Source organism: Cyprinodon variegatus, unplaced genomic scaffold, assembly GCF_000732505.1.
Source record: "Cyprinodon variegatus isolate N-32 unplaced genomic scaffold, C_variegatus-1.0 Scaffold1164, whole genome shotgun sequence".
NCBI lineage: Eukaryota > Metazoa > Chordata > Actinopteri > Cyprinodontiformes > Cyprinodontidae > Cyprinodon > Cyprinodon variegatus.
This window is the reverse complement of record NW_015151617.1, coordinates 77,545-100,393: the sequence shown is the minus strand read 5'-3', so window position 1 is coordinate 100,393 and position 22,849 is coordinate 77,545. Positions and strand designations below refer to the sequence as shown.

General features: G+C 39.1%; 1 protein-coding gene across 1 annotated transcript; it reads right to left on the bottom strand.

Annotated features, from left to right (window-relative positions):
• Positions 1-4,438: 4,438 nt before the first annotated feature.
• zhx1 (zinc fingers and homeoboxes 1) lies at positions 4,439-21,974 on the bottom strand. The gene is made up of 8 exons (XM_015400952.1): positions 21,669-21,974; positions 18,727-19,200; positions 15,015-15,629; positions 12,386-12,512; positions 8,662-9,939; positions 8,396-8,527; positions 6,177-6,592; positions 4,439-4,818 (listed from the first exon to the last, which is right to left on the bottom strand). Exons 2-7 carry the CDS (start codon positions 19,089-19,091, stop codon positions 6,185-6,187), a joined length of 2,925 nt encoding a protein of 974 aa, XP_015256438.1. The 5' UTR covers positions 19,092-19,200; positions 21,669-21,974; the 3' UTR covers positions 4,439-4,818; positions 6,177-6,184.
• Positions 21,975-22,849: the final 875 nt, after the last annotated feature.

Sequence of the window (22,849 nt, the reverse complement as noted above, 5' to 3'; positions counted from 1 at the left end):
CGTAAAAGTTCAGATATAATAAATAAATTACCTACTAAAAACTGTTGGCTATTAAAGCAGTTGCAAAAAAGCAGAAAAGGCGCAGCTTAATTCCAGCTCCTACATGAGGATCCATGTTGCAGATGAAATAATCACAAACCAAAAGGAAACACCGATTGGACAGTCCACCAGAACTGACAGCTTTCTTTGAATATCCAGACATGATTCAGTTCAAACAGAAGAGAAAGCAGAGGAAAGCAAGTAAATTATTTTTTTTTTTACTTTACATTTCATAAAGTCTTAAAAAGATAAAAACAAAGCCAGGTGCCTATGATTTATTGTTCCTATAATATCGTCTAATTTATGTGGAACAACCTGAAAGACTTTATTAATTCACCCGTATTAGAGTCGATAAAAGCACTAAACTGTTAGTCTCTGTTTTCTAAACTCATTTACTTACTTTGGTGACGAAGACATAAAAGAAGAACGCCATCTGAAAGACATAATTACTATGTACTCTTATTATCATGCATACAGTATTGAGTTCTTTAAGAAAACCCTCCGGGTAGATCTGTATTTGTCACAATCTTACTGAGTTTGTAGCTTTACTGACTGAGGTAATGTTGCTTGTTTCCTGAAGAAGAGAAAGTGTGGATCTGGATTGTTTTGTGAACATAAAACCAAAAGTTTGGGGTTGAATCCCTTTTTCGCTCAAAAATGATTCTTTAGCGAGTTTAGGAATTCTCCAAAAACATGGAGGCAGTCAGTATGAAGCCGTCAACACACTAGGTGGTACTTTTTAATTGATTTTTTTTTTGTGTATAGAGAGGCTCCGACTAGACAGGATAGACAGATCTGCAAAGTTTTTTTGCACTTCTGTCTCTGTGCCACACAAATTTAAACAATTCCCCACATTGGACTTGGACAGGAGATTGATAAACCGCGTTTTCTGTCCCTCCTTGCTTTTCCGAGGCTCAAAGAGGATCGCTACTTTATCCGTTTTCTCTCATCTTGAACTCCTACCATGGGTAAAATAGCCTATTATTTTCATTTATTTTTCATTCATTGTTTTTGCACGAGTCTGTCCCGCCTATTATACACACGATGTGCGACTTCAAAACGGACTCTTTACTCTAAGCGCTACAACCTCGTCTGACATGATTTTCTGCCAGATCGACCAAAATCATATTTTGTGTGTTCTGGCCTTTAAGATGATAAGGTTCAGATGGTGTCACCATCTCCAACAAATGATTCAATGTTCTACAAATATTCAAAAATACATTACAGCCAATAATTGCCAATTATTAAAATTTCAGTAATAAAACTGACTTAAAATAATGTGGAATTTATAAAGACCAGCAGAGATTAAATGAGAATAAATAGTTTATGATGCTTGTCAAATTAGGCACTTCCTTATTAAATAGAATTTAAAAGATGAAATAAGTTTAAGTAGGTTTTATGGAGTTTATGTCCAGTCAACATCTTACCCGCAGAAGTAGATTTCGTGATTGGTTTTATTTTGATGATACAGGTCTATGATTTGCCAGCATGGAGCCGAGACAAAAGCTTTAAATAAAGGAAAACTAAAAGTGCAAGTTGTTTATTTATTCCAATATTTATAACACCCTTTTTTACAAAAGGAATTTATATTTCTTATGCAACTAATTATGTGATAATGCATCAAAAGCAATAGTGGTTCTAAAATGCCATTTGGATGGACCAGTATGCAAAAGTTAGAAAGTAAATTTTTATTTTTTTTTTTCACACATTTTAAAGCACTAGTCTCTAAAAATGCATTTATATATATATATATATATATATATATATATAAAAAAAAAACTAAATTAAAGACAACTTTCTATAAAGTAGTTCTAGCAGTGTTTAAAGCGATTATGAGTGATGTCCTCTGGCATCAGTCTGATTTATGTAACCTGACTGTTTCACACGATGACAGCATTTTTAAAATGTTGTTTTATTTTAATTAGATGATGTAAACTGTTTGAAAATTCATCAAGTCAAAGTGAGATCAAACAGAAGGACATAAGATATATTTGTTTGGCATGATTATCAGCATAAAGTCAAGTGTTAATGGGGTCTGGCACTGAGAATCCTTTGTTGCTGGTTCTAACTTTTCAATTCTCTTTGTATCAGTCAAATTTGCATCCCTTTTTTCGATGGCCAGTGGAAGAAGGAGCCGCGGCAGTCGATGCGCAACCATCTGTTTGTGCAGCGACAGTCAACATTCTCTGCTATCTCTGCTTCTTTTTCTATGTCTACTTCTGTCTCCTTGAACCCCAGTCGGCCTCAGCAGATGGCTGCTCACGCTGAGTCTGGTTCTGCTGGAGGTTCCTTCCTGTTAAAAGGGAGTTTTCCTCTCCACTGTCGCTACAAGCATGCTTAGTGTGAGGGATTGCCTTCGAGTCAATGAGTCGATGCAGTCATATGGTTTCTTTAGATAGAAAACTTGTAATCAATTTGACTGGATGATCTGGTGAACTGTAAAGTGCCTTGAGATGACATGTGGTGTGAATTGGCGCTATAGAAATAAACTGAATTGAACATTGTAGTGTAATTTTAATAAAATAAGCAGTAAAGCGAAAAGTTGCAATGAGAGTCACATCTTTGATCTCCCTGCAATCACAGCTGTTGTTACATTTAGTTGTGCCTCATTTTCTACTTCTGGATTTAAGTAAAACCACCTTAATATAAATCTAACAAACTTATTAGTAATTTAACCATAATGGTATTTGTTTATGTCTTTACATTTGGGATCTTTTTTTATAATTTAACAGAATGACCAATGAGTACTGACTCTCATTTTTTATCTGTTAATAAATAACTTTTTGTAGATTGTTTGTTTAAAGTGGCAGATTTTCACTTTTGTCTCAGACCCAATTTGACAAGATGATGACAGTAAAACTACCAGGTAACCATGCTGAGCTCAGTTCTTACGACCATTTACACGCCACGCTAGCATGGTTCCTCGCCTCCTATCGGTGGTCTATGATATTACTGCTCTCAAGGCAGGAATTACGAAAACAAAAATGGCAGCGCCCATAACATTCAGGAACTTAAATACCTGGATAGCATCTCCGTCCAAATTTCAATGAGAGCCTCGGTCTCGGCATCATCCCAGGTCACAACGCGCTCTTTTGATGCCATTTATTGCTAACAGGCTGAGAAGAAGTTCATGTTGTGAACAGGTGAAGAGATCAGTGAATTGCAAAGCCGGACACGTGGAAAACCTGCAAAATGAGTCAGCTGACTGTAAAAAGGAGATGACGTGGTCTGCTCATGGCTCTTTGTTATCAGAGAACTGACAACTGAACCATGCTGAGCCCTACTGTTAAACTAGTACTAGATTTAGCGCTGCACGGTTGTGTCTGGCACGATCCAGTTTTAGTTGCGTTTCATTTACACTCAATAGTTATCTCGGTTACCATGCTCGGACCTTCTAAACACGGTTTCAAAAGGCTAGTGTAGATGTGGCTAATGTTTTTTGGCTACAGTTCTAGTTTTCAGTCCATTTCATTGCATTTCTACTGTTAAAAAGGTGGATTTTCCCTGCTTGGATCACACAATAACCTCCTGTAATAAGGCTGCTACATACGCCACGAGAAGCAGGAAGGCTGTTCTTGAGGTGCAAGGTTGAAATTGAAGGGGCAGACAGCAATAATAGCTCTTTTGCCATTTGGAAAGCCTACAAATACCAGGAGCAATTGGTGCTATGGTGGTGGGATTGCCCTACTAGGATATCTCATAAGAGAAATGCTGCAAATAAGCAGAACCTGGATGGAAATGCAAGATGAGACATTTCTGTTTTCCAAACCTAAACACCCCCATCTAGACCCTGTCCAATCACAGTACAGTAGGCATCCCGGTATGTGTCGAGAACAAAAAGCAGCAATACCCCCCAAAGAGAGGGCTTACAGAACAAAACGACTGCTGCAGGAGCGAGAACAGCGTCCCGGTTCTGACAGAAAACCACGTCTCTGTTCTGGTGCAGTATGTAGCAGCCTTTACTGCTGCAGGTCTGTTTTGCTTCACAGACATCTGAATGGAATTGAAACTTAATGGACACAAATTCTGACACTTTGAAAATATTCAGTCACAAATTTAACAGTATAATAGATTCAGTTTGCATTTTACAAACTTCTTTTTCACTGTAAGATAAAAAAAAAAATACAGACAGATTAAAACACTGAGTTTCATTTCAGTGGCATTTTTCAACTGAAAATAAACCTAACTGAATGGCACTGAATTTTATTTTAAATTCACAGAAAACTGAGGTTTTAAAAACCCTTTTTTACTGTGAGGTAACAAAAAGTCACTGATGGGTTTGAGCAAAGAACGTTTCCTTGAGAAAAAGTTTTCTAGTTCTTCGATGTTTCACAAAAAAAGAGACAAACCATGCAAGGTCTCACATTAGTAGAAATGTTTTGGATGTTTTTTTTTTTTCCTTTATACAAAGTTTCTTTTGTTTTATAAGAAAAAGGACCTAAAGGTCCTGAAATAAAATCCTGTTCCTTGTAAGAGGGCAGTACAGAAACGTTTGGTGAAAAGCTTTGTTTTGTGCATTCACTTGGTCCCCACTTTCCATCACTTAGAAGAAACTAAACCCACAGCGGGCGTCCTGCACTTCCTCAGGCTCAGAGATTTTCAGCTGCATCGTTACCCCGACTTCATCTCAAGCCACAAACCTTGATCATGTCACGTTTGTTAGACGTGGTATGATCCGTCTGAGCTCTCCGCAGCCATCTATGGGTCTGACTCTCCAGCTGAGAAACACGTCTTGCATTGTCCTCTGTTGTCTCCACAGTGGGGGCAGCAATGCTGAATCTTTAAATTGAAGATACAAGCAATTATTAAATTTTCACAGGAGAAAAAAAACATGCAGAATATTTGTAATAATTTTTCCACTTGCCGGGAAATTAAAGAAAATGGCTCCAATTCAATACGGATTTATAAATCTTGTTTTATTGAAAAATTTAACTGTATCTGACTGTGTGCTCTGATTGAACCGTCTGTGTAAAGTGCCTTTAGATGACATAGTTGTGAATTTGCACTAAATAAATAAACTGAATTCAATATAAACCGGAATTGACTTTGATTTGTTAATGTTTTTTTATTTTTGGAATTCAGACTTGTGTAACATTTGTTATCAATGTGTCATTTTTATCATGTAAAAAGTGGAAGAAGAAACAATATGGGCTTCAGAAATTGGCCTAAAAAATAAATAAAACTGGCAAATAATTATGCATTTTTCACAAATTGTTGAAATAGTTTTTAAGATTAATATTACCCTGACTTATCTGGTCCAAATGAATTTTTGAGTGTGTATCAAGGTCAAGTTTTATCTAGCTGAGTCAAACGGTCCCCTTCAGATCAACGCAAATTGATTAAAAGGTTTTAAAAAAAACAACAACCCATGAGCCACAATGGCTGTTTGGACACCAAAATAACTCAAATTTGACATTTCCATTTAAAGAGAGCTGGGCAAAAACTAAGAACATAAACTAACAACTAAAAAAAATACAACTAAAAGACTAAAATGACAAGAAAATAAACTAAAAAACAGAATGAAAACAAGCCTCTCACTTATGTTTAGACGGTCTTGTAAACGTTGATATAAAATTGTTTGATAAAAATGTGGGTTCAAAACACAGACCGTATGATTTAATGTTTTGACGTTTGGAGTCCAGGTAAAGCATCAAACCCAAAGAACAACATATCAGCTATAAAGCATGGAGGTGGCAGCATTATGCAGGGCTGCTGCTGTTACCAGTACTACAGGCTCATAAAGGAAGGATACGGAAGCTCTAAAGCCTTAAGCTTAATCTCAGCAGCTGGTCATAACAACTGAGAGTAAAAAAAGGAAATGTTAGCAACAGGTTTGTGGTTTTAAAAAGCATGCTAACAGTTAGCATCTCAGATTAGCTTTAGCAAATCTGAAATGTTTAAATTATCTCACTGAAGCTCGTTAATGCCTATAAAAAAAGAAATAAATAGATTGGATGTTAAGTTTTGACCTTTTCTGAATTAAAAAAAGCTGCAATTAATTAAAGTTGTGCACTTTTTTGTAGTTGGATGCCGTATAACGTTCCAAGCTGGAAAAAAGAAATACCCAAAGGAATTGCTTCAAGATGGAATGGTGAGTCTGAGTTTATGTTGCTGCTTTTACAGAGCTAAAAGCTCACCTGTCTGCTCATGTCTGCTCCTCGGTCTGAGGCTGTGATTGGCCGACACCTTCAGGATCCTCCTGTACACCTTTCTCCTCCTCCTCACTGGGGTCCTCTGTCTCGTCCTTGACCTCCTCATCCTTTGACGAAGCCTCTCCTTGTTCTTTTGCCTCCATTTCTCCTTCACTGTCTCTACACTCAGTTGTTGCCACCTCTTCCTCTTCTTCTTCCTCCTCCTCTTCATCCTCCTCCTCCCCGTCCTCGTCGCTGAATGGCTCCTTTCCCTCCTCCACCCTTCTGGCTGTATCAGAGAACCAGTCCCTCACCTGTTCGTAACTCATTTTAGACTTTGTCACCAGATCGTCCAGATCTTTCTCACTCAGAGCTCTGTGCTTGAGGTAGTAATCCTTTAGAAACGTCTTTCCAGACTTCACCTGAAAAGAGACATAAAGGCAGATAAAACACATACCAAGACTTCAGTAACAGTAGAATTTATGCCTTATATTACATTTTGTTTATCACAGGAAGAGTGGATGTCCAAATTTCTACAAACCCTTGGCATTATGATTGATAGCATAACACTTTAGATGCATTGTGGTCCATTTTTGATTTCTCTAGATCCTTAAATCATTTAGATGCAATTATTTCTACCATTTCCGCTATAAGAGGCCACCAGCTTTTGTGATCCTATTAAGGTGTTCGAAAGTTCGAGGTAGACCAATAGATTGTCTGGCTGATTTTTTCTTGTTTCGCCATCGGCAGGTTTCAGAATATTCAACAAAGAAACCTTTTGCCCTCTGTTCAGTCTTCCTGTTTGGCTACTGACCACTTTTTATATATCGGAATAAATTATCTACAGACATTTCTTGACATTTTTCATAAACTACAGTTCCTTTTTAAAGTCGTGGGTAAGCGGCTGTTCCAAATGTTGCATTTCCGGATTCTCCCGAGTGGTGCCCGTCTTTACACAAGTGAATAAAGGGAATGTGATTGGTCGTTTATAAAGGGGGCGGGATTGTTTTGGCGGAATGTCCACAACAAAGTTTGGTTGTGGGCGGTGTCTCGGAAGCATCTTGCTAACCAGTTAGCAACTTTGTGCTAGGAGGTTCCCAATGGAAAATTACATTGGGACCAAGTAGCACTAAATTGGTGACTTAGAAAAGACACCGTCATGGAACGCTATGGACAGAGGAAACATGCAAGAGGAGGAGAGTGTTGTGTCAGAGGTCATGGATGGGTCTCCTCCGTCGTACATTTTTTATTTAGAAGAGGAAAGCAGGGACAAAGATGTTGAGGATGTTGTTAAGGAAGAGGACGCCAGGGCAGCAGAAGCTTGGTTTGGTGTAGAAGGCTTTCAGCCGTAAATGTTTGAGCCCTCACCTCGCAACACTGCCAGTTCTGTTAGCTCTACGCCTGCCGAAGAAACAGATGTCCATCCCCGTGAACGCTGGGACAGAACTCGACGGCAAAGTAAATATTTTTATTTCAACTGTTGCGTATATTAGCTGGGACATCTGAATCAAGATGCTAAGACCAAAAAAAAATTGATTGACAGATGTCTATTGATACATGTGATTGGTCAAATTCAGGTGTACAAGCTGACACATAACTAACTGGCCTGCATAAGATAACAAAAAAAAAGCTTTTAAGACAGGATTTTTTTTTTTATATAAATTTTCTAACTTTTGGGACCTTATAGTCTGATAAAGAATACATATATATACATGTTTAAGTCAGAATGATTTGACATTTAAATATGACTTCCCTACGACTTTAAATATACATACAAGAGTAACAAAATTAAATAGTTGCATCTTCTGCTTTATCTGTGACTGGGTCACAGGTCTCCTTCTGGTGGAACAAACCTGGAGGTCAGGTCCAACAATTCCCCTTAACGACCCCTATTTCAGAGGGAGAGACCAGTATCGGGTATTGCAAGCTAACAAAGAACCTAAACTACCCCCATTCCTAAGTGGTGGACCCGTTTGTCTGGTTCAGTTTTCATGTTTTCTAAGCCAAAAACAAGGCTTTGTTTTAGTTCACTCTATAAAGCCTCAAACTCAATGCCAATTCTGATATTTTGAATTGAAAAAGCTTCTTAGATGGGCAGCGAAACATCTTTAAACCTGGAAACATCTTCCAATGGATTGTTTTTTAACTTTTTTTGGAATGACAAGCGTTGAGCAACCTGGTAGAGTATTCTATAATCACAGGTCAACATAAACAGAGGCACAGACCTTGATGAGTCCTGCGCCACCTTGTGGGGAACGTTTGCAGGGGGACGGCCGGCGGGTCCTCCTGGACCAACCTCGGCTTCGCTTCCTAGACTTCTTCTGGCCCTTTCCTGCACCGTTCAATGCCTCATCCACCTTAAAGCCACCAAACAGCAAACAACTAAGTTAAGGTTTTTTAACCAACAAATGTCATCACAGAAATCCGGTGTCCTACAAGTTAAAGCAAATAAAATAGCCAGTATGTAAAGTTAAGAGGGGCGTTTGAGCACCTTGCCGCTCTGGTACAGGTAGTACCACTTTAGGTTGCTGTTTTTGCAGGCGTAGCGCGTGTCTCCGAACCAGTTGACGATGTAGGTCCGCGGCAGGCCGGTCTCCTCTGCCATCTGATCATACTCCTCGGATGTCGGCCACTGAGTGCGAACGAAGGCTTTCTTCAAAACATGGAGCTGTTCTGGGGTCTTCTTTAGGATCTTCCTCCCTGCAGGCGGAGTGGTAGTCTGTCCCTCCTGAGATACCGCAGGCGTAGTAGTGGGTTTGACCTTTTCCTCCATCTCAGTATCACTGTCTCTTAATAACGCTGCTGAAGGCGTTTTCCGTCTCTCTGTAAACCAAGCGTCCACCTCCCTTCTCGTCAGCTTGGTTTCGGAACGCAGTCGGCTCAGCTCCTCGTCTGAAGGCATGTCTGATTTCTGGAAGCTGGCCTCCAGGATCTGCAGCTGCTCTGTGGTTTTTTCCTTGAACCTCTGGGGCGTAAAGTCAGGAAAAGCGCGGCGGAATTTGACACGTGGGTCGCTCGCTGATACAGAGGAACTTGGAGCGTTGGCAGTAGTTGGGGAGGAGTCGCTGGCATCGTCGCTGGAGTCGATAACTATGGTTGTGGTAGTCATGGTGGCTGTAGTGGGTGTGCCCACTGTGGTGGTGCTTAAGTCCGAAAGCGTTTCGCTGTTAATGTTCTCAGTAAAGCTGTTGCTGCTGCTCCTCGCAGCCCGACCTGCTCCTGAGAGAGCTGCTCTGCTGGACGAAGTTTCGCTCAGCAGCAAGCTGTGGTGATCCCTTGAGTTTCTCTGGTTATAGCGGGTGTCACTGAACCACTTTTTTATCGCCCTTTTGGAGAGTTTGGTGACCTCCATGAGCCTCGATATCTCCTCCTCTGTGGCAAACTGCCTCCTGCTGTAGCTTGCCTTCAGCTCAGCCAGCTGCTCTTTGGACTTCTTCGGTTTCGTAGCTCCTGCATCCAAACTGAGCGAGGTGCTGGCGGAGGAAGCCGAAACGTCAGCGTTTGATTCAGGCGCTGAAGCTTCGGCTGCCTTGGGCTGGTTTCCAGGTACCCCCGCTACAGTTAGGGTGATGGGAGACGCCACAGGCACGGTGCTCCCGCTGCCAGCCACCTGAGTGAGGACCAGACCTGGTTGTCCAACGATCTGGCAGGTCTGAAAGATGGACTGCAGCCCATTAGTAGACGCACCAATGTTGGCAGGGATGACTGTGATGGTCTGGGGTACAGTCTGAACTGTGCCGTTAAACTTCTTCCTCCTTGCTTCCTCCACCTGCAAACAGAGGAGTAGATGAAGGCTTTTCAATTATTTATTTAACCCTTTTAGTCCTCCATACAACAGGGGTTATACCTTACTTTTCAGTATGAAAGCTTTGTTCTCATGATTAAGTTCTAATGAAAACTAAAAGAGAGATCATATCCCTCCTATCCTAGTTTCTCTCCCTTCTCACATATAAAGCTTTAAAAGGGTTAAGCTCCATCTTATATCAGAGATATGATTCCTTATGTCCCTAAAAAAGCACTTTGCTCTCAATCTGCAGTTCTACATGTGTTTCATTTTTGCTAAAGTTTATAGGTAGAGTGGCTCAGGATATTCTGAGCCATTTCTATACATATGCTGCTATAAACTTAGAGTGCTGGAAAACATAGGAACCAATGTTCCTCTCTCTGCTTCATTCTATTTCTGTTCTCCAGTTTTGCAGTATTTGTTAGTTTAACCTTTAACGTTATGCTCGCTCTGTTTTTTTCTCACCATAGTAGCTTCATCTGGTCTGTTCCTGTTTGGCGATGAAACCATCCCAGAGAGAAATATCAGCTGGGCTGCAATCAACATCTTTGATCATAGATGATGGAGTTGGCCCTGTTGGAGTCCCGTTTCTCTCTGCTTTTACCATGACTAACTGTATGTGCTCTCTTTCATTCCTTTTGGAATTAAAACTGGCTCAGAGCTCGCCTGATTAACAGTTTCTTTCCCAGACACAGCCACCTGTGAAGCTTGTTTACCTTCATCTTTTCTAACAGTGAAAATATCTATAAATCAGTGCTTCTATGTTCGTTCTACATGCCTTCTTAAACCCCAAGTTGGCCTCAGCAGAAAGCCGCTCACCAGGAGCCTGTTCTGTAGGAGGTTTCTTGCTGTTAAAACAGAGTTTTACCTCTCCACTATCGCCGCATTCATGCTTACTGTGAGGGATCGCTTCTAGAGTCAAAAACACAATGCTACTTAATATCTACTGCTGCCACATGCTCATCCAGGAGGAGCATGTCCTGCAAGTCAATGACTGGATGCAATCAGCTGTTTTTTCTTACACAGAAAACTTTGAAACAATCTGACACCATGATGTGATTAAATCGTTTCTGAAAAAGCCCAGAGGAGACATGTTGTGAATTGGCACTTTATAAATAAAGTACATTGAATTTACCAATGTTTACGATATAGAGGCTGATCCAGCAGCAGACTGAGATATGATCCACTAATAGTTGTTAGAATTAAACCCTTCGGATGCATAATAGTAAAGCTGACTTGAAATTTTTTTTTAGGTATAAATGCACCAGTAGGCTATGGCATCTCTACCAGCTTTGCAAAACTACAAAACAAGGGTGTTTATCCCCAGGAGAGACTGGGAGGGCCCACTTCCATTAGGCTTTGGTCCATATTCACACTGCACTGCTGAAAACAAATTTAAACAGCTGGACTGCATCATGCAGTAAAAACAGCTGCACCGTTAGGGCGTCAAGCACTGGGGAAAAAAAGTCTGCATAGAGGGAGGGACTTGGTTCACAGGACAGGCTTTTCATTTCCAGAGCAGCAGACACACGTTCCAGGCATTTTTCTCCATTCTCTTAAGCAAAACAGTTCTGTCTGTTTGGCTGGATGGATGGAGGGTATCTGAACAGGAATCTTTAAGTCCAAGTTTGAACTCTTCCAGAGACATTCAAAACTATGCTTTGATCACCATTCCACTAAGCTCTGAATCTCTTCACTGTTTTCCTTTTGTAAGTTAAACTTTGTCCCCGGTGTACCTGGTGTCACGTCTTCTGCTGCCTCTAACGGGTGTTTCTGAAGACAATGGAAGGATCTACAAGGCTTTTAGCATGTCGAAAAACATTAATCACAAACATTTGTTAAATTTCAGATAATGTAACTTGGACTATGTAAAGGAGGAGCCAGTGACACTTCAACCTTTGGGTTTTATTGATCTCTTTCCAATAAGTTCAATTAAAAGCAGTTCATAAAAAAACTAAAGTATAACAGGTGAATTTGAAAGAATGTTGACTGCTTGAAAAATGTATGCACAAAGATAAAAGTTTAAGAAAAAGGTTAAAGATTTACTGCCTGATGTTGAATAAAGTATGTAGCTTTTTACATCAACTAATCAATTAAGAGGACTAAAACTTTGATTGGTGATTAAATACTTTTTACAGACTCATAAACCTCACATCCAAATGAAAACAATCACGGGTCCCACAGTTAACTGTACAACAAATTTATTGTCGGACAAAACTGCCGACTGAGCACAACAAATCACAGCAAATAGAAGCAGATAAGATAATTGGTGATAAAAAGAAGCACCATATAAAAAAAAGAACTGGGGCTGGAATCCTACCTCTGGCTACACAGAGCAAGAAGTTCACTAAATCAGAGTGTTTGAGCAAAACACCAGGATCTAAATGTAAATCTTCAGCTTGAGATAAGAGTGTTTGTTTAGAGCACCAACCTCCTCTGGTGTCCAGCTGACTCCATGTTTGAGCCTCTGGGCTGAAAACCAGACCTTGATCTGCTCCTCACTGAACTTTGTCTGCGCTGACAGGCCAATGATCTCTGATACAGAAGGATACGGAAACCTGCAACAAAGGGAGAAAAAAAACCAAAAAACTAACTGTAACTCTTGCCTTCGCTCTGTAGGAGTGGCGGGCTAGTGGTTGGGGCATAGGGCTTGGAATCCTGAGGTTGTGAGTTCAAAACCCACTCCCACAGTAGCTGATGCTTAACCCTCTCAGGCTCAAATTAAGTTGTACTTGCAGGAAAAATCTGATATTTGGAGAAAAGGATCATATGGGGTAGTAATATACAATTCACACTTTTTTTTTTTGAGACAGACCTTCACATGCAATGAATTCTGGGATGTTGTAGATTTGCAACAGTGGCCCGGAGTGGTAAATTAACACTGAAGACTGAATCTGATATGAAAGTTAACTTTATTTGAATGTCACAAACAAAAAGTTAACAAAACAAAAAAAAGAAGACCGTTTCAGTTAAACTGTTGCTCAAACTATAGGCAAACTAGTAGATAAAGCATGTAGCATCCATTGGTACATATTTGTCCACATGTTGCGAATCCACAACATTGAAATCGAGATGCCTCTGGTGAAAAACCCAGAGGAAACAAAATCTACTAATTGGCATGCGTCATATCTATACACATTCATGATTCATCTTATGTAGTATTAATTTCAAAATAATGTACATTGGTAGTGATACTTATATGAAATTGGCGCTTAGAAAATCAGTTTCAGTGACACCAAGGACTCAGCCATGTTGAAAGTGAGTCAGCAGTGCTATATGGTGAGCTGGAGAGAAACTGTTTGTTGCAAATGCACAACTAAGCCCTTTGTTGTACTTCTGAGTAACAAAAGCTCTTAACATATGGATGTAGAGTAATTAGCTAAGCAGCATTTAGCTGTTGCAAATCTGCAACATCTGCCTGGAGAGGATAAAAAGAAAGGGAGAAGGTGAATAAATGTGTCTACCTCAAAGCAGAGATAATGCAGATGTGGGTCACCATCAGTCAGGGTTTGGCCAAGAAGCTGATGTTCAGTTTGCCACAATAAACAGTGTTAAACTGATGCTTGGAGTAGGTCTGATGCAGTGGACAACAACAGCTTTGAAAACTCATTAAATGTTTAGTAATAAATTCAAATTAATCAGTTAAACTTATTGGTTTACTCGGATTGAGAATTCCTATTGTAAAATAAAATAGAAACAAAAGAGAGTATTAACAGGTTTAAGAGGTGATCATTATAAGCAAATGTCCAGTCCACTGTTTGTCAGATATTCTTCCTAGGATTCTATTTTAGTCCTGTGTGTCTTGGTTTCCTGTTACACAGTCCACTACGGTCAGAAAGACGTTGAAGGTCTGAGCCCCTGGGCTGAAAACCAGACCTTGATCTGCTCCTTACTGAACTTTGTCTGCGCTGACAGGCCAATGATCTCTGATACAGAAGGATATGGTTATGGTTAAGGATATGGTTGAAGGTCTGATGTTTTTCCTTCTTAATGTTAAATTAATAAATCAGAAAAAGTGATTAATTGCTTATATTCATAGCAACAGTTATTTGGTTTATTTGGACCTGCAGATACTCTGTGCCATGTTAACAAATCAGCGTGTGGATGCAAAATAATTTCTTTCTGTTAAATACGGATACAACTGAGATAATTGTCTTTGGCCCACAAAAACATTGAGAAGTTATCATTGGTCATCTTAAGACTTTTATTAGAGTCAATAGATCAAGTTAGACATCTCGGCCTAATCATGGATTCAGACCTGAATTTCAACAGTCATATTAAGCAGCCTATTACCATTTAAAAAAACATAACTGAAATAAAAAACATACACCAGACTTGGAGAGATTAATCCAAGCATTTGTTTCCAGCAGATTAGACTATTGTAACGGCCTCTTCACTGGTCTTTCCAAACGAGCTGTTAGACAACAGCAGTTTGTCCAAAATGCTGCAGGTGGAGTCCTCACCAGAACCAGGAAATACGACCATATTAGTGCTCTGGTTTCTGCACTGGCTTCCAGTGGATCAGAGTATAGACTTTAAAAAAGCTCTACTTGTGTACAAGTCTTCACATGGTTTAACACCAAAGTACATCTCTAACACGTTAGAGCCATATGAACCACCTCGGGCTTTGAGATCCATAAGGAGGGGTCTCCTGGTGGTCCCTAGAGTCATCACTAAACATGGTGAGGCTGCATTTCAGTTCCATGCAACCAATGTCTGGAACAGCCTCGATGAGGACGTAAAACAAGACTCAGTCCTGGCTGTTTAAGTCCAGGTTAAAAATATGCCTATTGAGTGTTGCCTATGGCGATTAATTATTTTTTACCTATTTTTAAAATATAATATGTATATTTTATATAGTTGTACTGATTGAATTTGTTTTATTGTGTTTGTATGGTTGATGTTGCTGTGAGACACACAGTTGCCTTGTGCAGGAAATATGTTGTATAAATAAAGTTGCATTCATTTTCAGGGCTGAGCTTAAAAGAACATCAGGTGAATTTAATAATAATAAAAATAATAATAATAATATAATTATTATTATTATTAGGTGAATTTACCTGTTGTAAGCGCTGACGAGCAGGACGTTGTTGTCCATGGCACTGTTGTAGGTAGGGATGCTGCTGATGGGGATTAGCAGCTGGGTCTGAGGGCTCTGTTGGGTCTGCAGGGCGGAAAGAACCTGGGCCAGAGTCCCCGGGGGCAGGACTGAGCCACCAGAGGAGCCACCTTTAATCTGCAGCATGTTGGAGCTGTTCACCATGATGCCTTGAGGGACGGCCTGGACCTGCAGCGGCGTGGAGACGGGGATGAGGCGCGGCGTGGAAGCAGCAAGGGCTGTGGGAGCAGGCGACAGAGTGGGCGGCTCCTGGTTCTCATCGTACTCGTCGTCGCTCTCCACCTTGATGACGTCCATTGGCAGTTTTTGGGCTGCAGCAAACTTTTTAGGTTCAGGCCGGCTCTTGATCCTCATGATGGGAGTTTTGCTGAGCGGGATGGCTTTGCGGGACGTTACCTCCGCCTCGTCTTCCTCCACTTTGACGAAGCTGCCGTCGAAGGTGAGATCGTTCACCGTCTGCTGGAAGATGGTCTCGTTGTTTCGTTTCACCATTGTCCTCGTGAAGTTGTCCTCTCCTGGATGTAGCCGAGCGTTGTGGGCCTGAAGCGTGTCGTAACTAAACCCAGAGAAGGATTGGTACAAAACAGAGAAACAACATTAAACCGTTGCATGTTTACCATTAGTATAAACAGTATATTATTATAGATAGCATATTTTTCATTAAAAAGGACAATGTTTTATTGGGATTTCATGTGATAAACCCTTATAAAACCAGTGCATCATAGCAAAAGGAAAGGAAAATGATACTCAACGACCTTTCCAAATAAAAATCCTTTAGGTTTATTGAACATTAATGTTTAGTTTCTTTTACTAATAAAGCTTAAAGCAAAACCAACTGGTAAAGGCAGTCAATCTATGAGAAATTAGAGCTCCAATAATTCTGTGGAGTCAATCAACAGAAGAAGTTTAAAGCAGAAAAAGATTTTATTTTATTTATTTATTACGTTAAAAAAATAATAACTTCGAACATGATTTGGCACCACTGAACACCAGCTAACTGATGGCTGTCCCCTGAAAGTCTGGGAGTCAAACAGAGGCTCTGAATGGTGCAGGCGGGATGTTAAAGTATAATCAGAGGATTTAAAAAACTATAAGATAAACAGTCCTTAAAAGTGATAGCAACAAGAAAGCCAATAGTTTTCTGGAACCGTTTGGAAAAAAGACAAAGATGCTGTGCAGTGACTAGACTTTTTATGATAATTAAATTTCAAACTCGATTTTAAGAAGATATTTGTTACCATGGGGATGAAAAAAATAATAATAATAATTTAATTAACTAATTACAGAAATAATAAAATGAAAAAGTCCTCGTTCCTAATCTCAACATGTAGGGGTGTAAATAATAATCGTTTTGTATTGATGCATTGATCCAACAGCCGACGATCCGATGCATTGATACGTCAGCAAGAGTATCGAATCATGTTTTTCTTTTTTCCTCAGGTCTATTTTTATCCATTTGCTACTGGACGTAATTCTCCCTCCCGTGCTGGGAGTTGTTTTCTGCAATTTCGGTCATGAGAACAAAACAAGCCGGCCTCCTGTCTGCGGCACTGTTTGCGGTAAGCTACAATTTGGGAGAGGTGCAGCGGAGCGTGGAGGGGGCGGGCACGTCTGGAGCCGAGGTATTGCATTGCACTGATTTTGTGCAGTATTTTTTAATGCAAGGCCTTTCAGAATCTATAACGCAGGGGTATTATTATTTTTCAGTGAATGAGGTTTTAATAGGAATAGGTGGAGTGCAACTTTTCTACTTCTGTCATTTGCTGTTGTTTCTCAAATAAAGTGCATAACGATATTACAGCTTTCATTGATTTATTTCAAATTTGAAACAATGTCTAGCCTGTAAGGTGTTAAAAAACAAAAAAAAAACAATTAATCGAATCGAATCGTATTGTGGTGTATTCTTGAGTATCGGAAATAATCAAATCGTTGGGTCAGGAAATCGATATTGAATCGAATCGCCATGATGGGTGTGATTTACACCCCTTTCAACATGGAGCATTGTTTCACAATAGAACCACTGGTGCTGCTTAAGTCCTCAAATAAATGAAAAATTTTCCAAATATAACAAAATCTGGCAATATTTTAAGGTCAAAGCATTATTATTTGAATGTACAAATAATAGGGCAGCAACAATTTACTATTATTTGAATTATTTTTCATTATTTGGAACATCGATTAATCTATTGATCATTTTTCAATTAGTAATCTGACAGCAAAGGTTTGTTAAAGAAGATTTTTTTTACAGATTTAAACCAGGTGAAACTTTTCCACTTGAGTTCTGAATAAAGCACATTGACAGAATAAAAAGTTTTTCTTTTATCTTAAGTGTAAAATGTATCTTAAGTGTAAATCTATATATATATATATATATTTTTTTTTTTTTTTACAATTTCCGTATAATTTTTGCTCTAAGTGGTTTGCTCTGTCAGCTAAAGGCACGTTTTAGAGTCTCTACACTCCAGTTAACGGTTAATCGATTACTAAATTAGTTGATGGTAATTTAAATAATTGATTAATCACAATTAATCCGAATAATAGTTTCAGCCCTGGCAAATAATCCAGAAATCTAAAGTAAACAGTAGCAAAAATTAGCAAACAACACCTGTCACCATTAGATTTGTATGTGAATTTCAGTGTTTTGAGTAACAGTGCTTTTAAAGTATCGATATTTTTGTCAACCCCTATTTAATGAGAAACTGACTGAGCTCTGCTGCGTTTCTAAAACGTCTGTCTCCAGATGTGTGCTCCAGAGCTCCTTTTACAAAGTAGACGACTGCTTCACATTTTTCTCCTTTTTTTCCAATTTTAAAACTTTCCAGAATGTCTTTTTTCTGCATGCTTTAGCACCTTCTCTTATATAAATGTTCCACAAATAATAATCAAAGCAATGCTAAAATGTCTTTATGATATTTGATGTGAGGCATACAAGCATCTGGACCAACATGGAGGAGCTGGGTTCAAAATCTCTATTTTCGGAGTCAGGCCTGGACCTATTGCACGGTTGAATAACTATGGTACATTTATCTTATTTGTAAAACATCCTAAAAAATAAAAAAAGGCAATTTCTTTACCTAATTTGGCATTTTAGACCCAGTTAAATAACCTAGGCCCAGCTTAATGTGAATTTAAAGCTAAGTCTAAATAATCTGAAGTAGTAATTGTGCCTGTCTGTGATATTTGATTAACTGCATTTCAGTCGGTTAAGGAGGAACCAGGTACTGGTGGATAAATGTTCAAATTAAGGAGATTTGTTAAACAAAAGATAAGGCGGATGAAAAAAAAAAAAAAACTGCTTTCAGTTTTCTTAAGATATTTTTTCCTATACTGGAAGGAAGATTGTTTTCCCTACTCAATTTTCTCTTTTTGGGCCCTAGAAGTTCATACAAGAAAAATCCACAGTGCTCCAGACTTCTCAGCCGTATAACAACCCTGGAAATATTTCATGTACGACATATAACAGTCGTGTGCCTGATGTTAAGTTTATTTTTTCTTTGACTTTACAATCACACACTACTTTGCGTTGGTATATCATAAACCATCTCACCAAAATGAATAGAAATTCTAATATTAGTAAAGAAGCACAAACGGTGGAAACTGATTTCCAAATTATCTGAAACGCATCATGTGACGACCCAGTGTGAACATCCTACCTTTTGGTGTGGTAGTCACATTCCACGCAGACGTAGGAGGCGTTAAGGACGACATCAGGGTGCTCCGTGTCCACATGCATGGTAAACAGGTTAAGCTCTGAAGTCTGGAAGCTGCAGTACTTGCACTCGTATCCCCCTTCAGCCGTGTTCAAGTCCAGGTATGGGTCCGGCACCGCGTCCGGCCTGACGTCGGCATCCTCAGCTGGATCCTCCGACAAAGAAGGAACCTCAGAATAAAGCGCAGCCCCTTCGTTGCTATCCTCCGGGTCTGTGATGTCCATAACATCCTCCACCTCCTGATCCGAGTCTAGGGCTTCCTGAGTAGGAACCATACAGGGTGTGGTCGATTTTCTCCTGCTCGACATCCTCGGTTTTGTTCAGCTTAGCAGAGTACTGAAGAAAGCGTCAGCCGTCCTGTTATGGTTCCATAAATACGGATGCTGGAAGTTGGAATTTGTCCGTGGATTTTGATTCCTGAGAAGAAATAGAACATTACATGTTGGAAATGTGGTAGTTTGAATAGCAAGAATTAAAAAAAATTAACAAATAATTTTTTTTGTTAAAAAAAATAATGTTACACTTTTGAGATTGCATTTTGGAACATGCAATCCTGAGTTGGTTTCTTGTGCAGAAATCCGAGTTTGTAGGTCACAAGCTCCAAATCAGCTTATTTTTAAATTATATAATACGAGTATAAACGGTGTAGTGAAAAAAACATCCCAAAAACATTGATTAATCATTATTTATATCCTCCTCACCAATATTAAGCAAAAAACATTACAAATATTATATATTCTGCAGTTCTACGACAATATATTATTTTTTTTTTTTACTGTAAGGTGAAACAAAAGAAAACTCACCAAAACCCTTGAACTAAAATTCAGTAATAAACAAACAAAAAAAAAAGTAAAAATTTTAAACATCCCATTTCCTCTGTAACGTATTGGGATGATGTATTTTGCAACCGAGGCAGAGTCTCTCCAAGTTTCAGAAGGAAGTACGTTTCTTTTGAAAGAGTCAAAGCTCCTAATAACTACTCAGTGAAAGTAGACACTTTACGATGACCTATTAATTAATTGTACATCCAAAGAGTTTCAAATATTACCTTGCTATAAGTTGTGGTTATAATGTAATTATGAATCCACATATTTTTATACTGCTCTTTTAGAACATCATCAAATAATGTAATGGCACAGCTTATGCATAAAATGGTTTTGCACAGGAATTTAGGCAATCATCAAATCACAGGCTTCTAACTTTTATTTAAGTTTAATTTAAATTAAAAAGTGCGCTTATTATTTATGTTGTTCATTGACGTGTTCATAGGCTCTAAATGCAGGGAGGAGAAGATTTCGTTCAGTATTTGTACTGGTAAACATTGAATACGCTAGTCCAGCCAGAACTTGGACCATTGATAAAAGCACTTTTTGGGGCATCTATCTCACTTCTCACATATAAAGCCTTAAATGGCCAAGCTCCATCTTATATCAGAGATCTGATTGTTCCTTATGTTCCTAACAGAGCACTTCGCTCTCAATCTGCAGGTTTACTAGTGGTTCCTAGAATTTCTAAAAGTAGAATGGGAGGCAGATCTTTTAGTTATCAGGCTCCTCTCCTGTGGAACCAACTACCAGTTTTAGTCCACGAGGCAAACACCCTGTCTACTTTTAAGGCTAGGCTTAAAACTTTCCTTTTTGATAAAGCTTATAGTTAGAGTGGCTCAGGTTATCCTGACCTTTCTCTATAGCCATGCTGCTATAGGCTTAGACTGCAGGACGACATAGGGACCCCTTTTTCATCATTCTGCTACATTCTAGCTGTATTCTCCCACTCTGCAGAATGTGTTAGTTCTATCTCTAACGTTACGCTTTCTCTGCTTTTTCTCATAGTAGCTTCATCTGGTCTATTCTGGTTTGGTTGTAGCTCCATCCTGGAGAGAAATATCAGCTCTGCTGCTGCCATCAACACCTTTGTTTATAGATGTTTGAGATCGTCTGCTTGGCAGTGTGTTTTTCCTGGATGGGGCCGTCTGTGGAGCTGGTTAACAGTTGCCTTTCGTATCTCTGCTTCTGTCTCCTTGAACCCCTGTCGGCCTTGGAAGATGGCCGTCCACACTGGGCCTGGTTCTGCTAGAGGTTTCTTCCTGTTAAAAGGGAGTTTTCCTCTCCACTGTCGCTTCAAGGATGCTTAGTATGAGGGATTTCCTTAGATTGTTGATCAACTGGTTTTCCTTAGATAGAATACGTTGAATCAATTTGACGATAAGATCTGGTTTAATTGTAAAGTGCCTTAATATGACATGTGTTGTGAATTGGAACTATATAAATAAACTGAATTTTTGACCCAATTTCAGTCAATTCTTAGATATAGACTAACTTTATTGTATACAAAGAGTTCATACAAAACAAAATTTCGATGCATTCAGCTTTTCATCAGTGAATGAGCAGCTTACAGCAGTGAAATGAAGATTACCAGTGCAGCAGTGATCAGGATGTAAAAAGTGTTTTAATAACTGTTTTAAATATTTTTTAAAGAAATTAGAAACCAAACCTGCTTTAACAGCATCCTGTCTGACTTTTATGGTGTCAGCAACATTGTTTTCTTTGGAAACAGTGTATATGATATAAAATTATTGGACAGTATATTTTTAGTTTGAAAACCATATTTACAGAATGATTAGTTAAACCAGCTTCCTGTTCCTGGAGCATGAAGAACATGCAGTCATGGTAACAGACCCTCAGCTCCAATGTCTCCTCAGCTAGCTTTGCTTCTGATAAACACCCACAGGAACAACATCCTCCTTTGCTAACGTTAGCTACTCCCCTTTCTGTGACAATGAGCCCACTCCACATGAGTGACAGTGGGCGACAGACCCACGCAGCCTCACCTAAAACTCGCCTGTCAGCAGCTTTTGTTTACCTGCTGCGTCGGTTTCCGCTTACCTGCATGTTGGAACAGCCAGTTAGCTGACTAGCGGCTGTAGCTGTGTAGCATCGCCCTGTTGATACGCAGTCTTCCGCCTTTTACCCAAATTCACCGTGGATCACATCTGCTTCAGCCCGTCACGGAGCCGCTCTAACAGCCGGCCTTTCGCTCACCGTCGCCTGCTAGCTTCGTGTTTCGCTGCCTCTGCTTCAGCACACATTGTGTACTCTGTTGTCTTGCTTATGGGGAGGACATTTTCATAAAAAAGGCACCGCTAGTTAACAAATCCGACCAATTTTTTTAGTACCGCTGCTGGAAGCTAGCTAGTGCTGATATGAGCATCCGGTTTTAGGACTTCAGAATAAAAGTCGTACAAAGGTAATTATAAATGGCATATAACAGTCAGTTACATGACATTCCGATTGATTTAGGTATGGGAAGATATAAACATGTATTTAAATGGAAAAAATAGAAAACCTTCATTAATAAGTTTAAAAAACGAGGTCAAAATCTTCTATTTATCTTTATCTCTGTTAGCCGACAAAAACTATGTAGTGACATGCCAAAATTTCTGGGGGTTTTTTTACTCACAAAAATTGCTAAAGTTAACATGATGCAAGAAACTGTCTTGTTGCAGAACGATTCTGTCTTTTATTTAATTGAATTCTTTTTTTAAGTTTTGTATGTTTCCATTGGTTGTAATATTACTGCTTTTTTATTCATTAATTTATTTATTTCTGTTGCCTTGCACAAGTTAAGTTGATCTCCTGTATATAACTGTTATTTTCTCTCTTTTTTTTGTAAGAAAGTGGAGATTCCTACTTGAAAATGTAAATTAATGTCTTTTGTTCTTCGAAACACATCAACCAAGAGGATTGAAGTTTTTCAAACCTTACCTTAAAGAAATGTAAATTATTTATCTTTAACACCAAGTTTGCAATTTAAAGACAACAAGGAGTTACTTGAAGACTAAAGCCGAGTGCATAGAGCCCTAGACTCTTATTTTGAAAGTGGTCAAAATAGGCGGAAGTACAAACTTGACGTAATGAGGTCAAATTTGTTATATTTTTCCGCGTCGGGTCAGAAGGTTCATCTGCGTCTTTACGTCAGATAGAGACGTGCATGTAGCATCCACTGATCGCTATTCACTGGTTCAACACATTTGTCTGAATTAATAGTTATTAAATATAATATTATA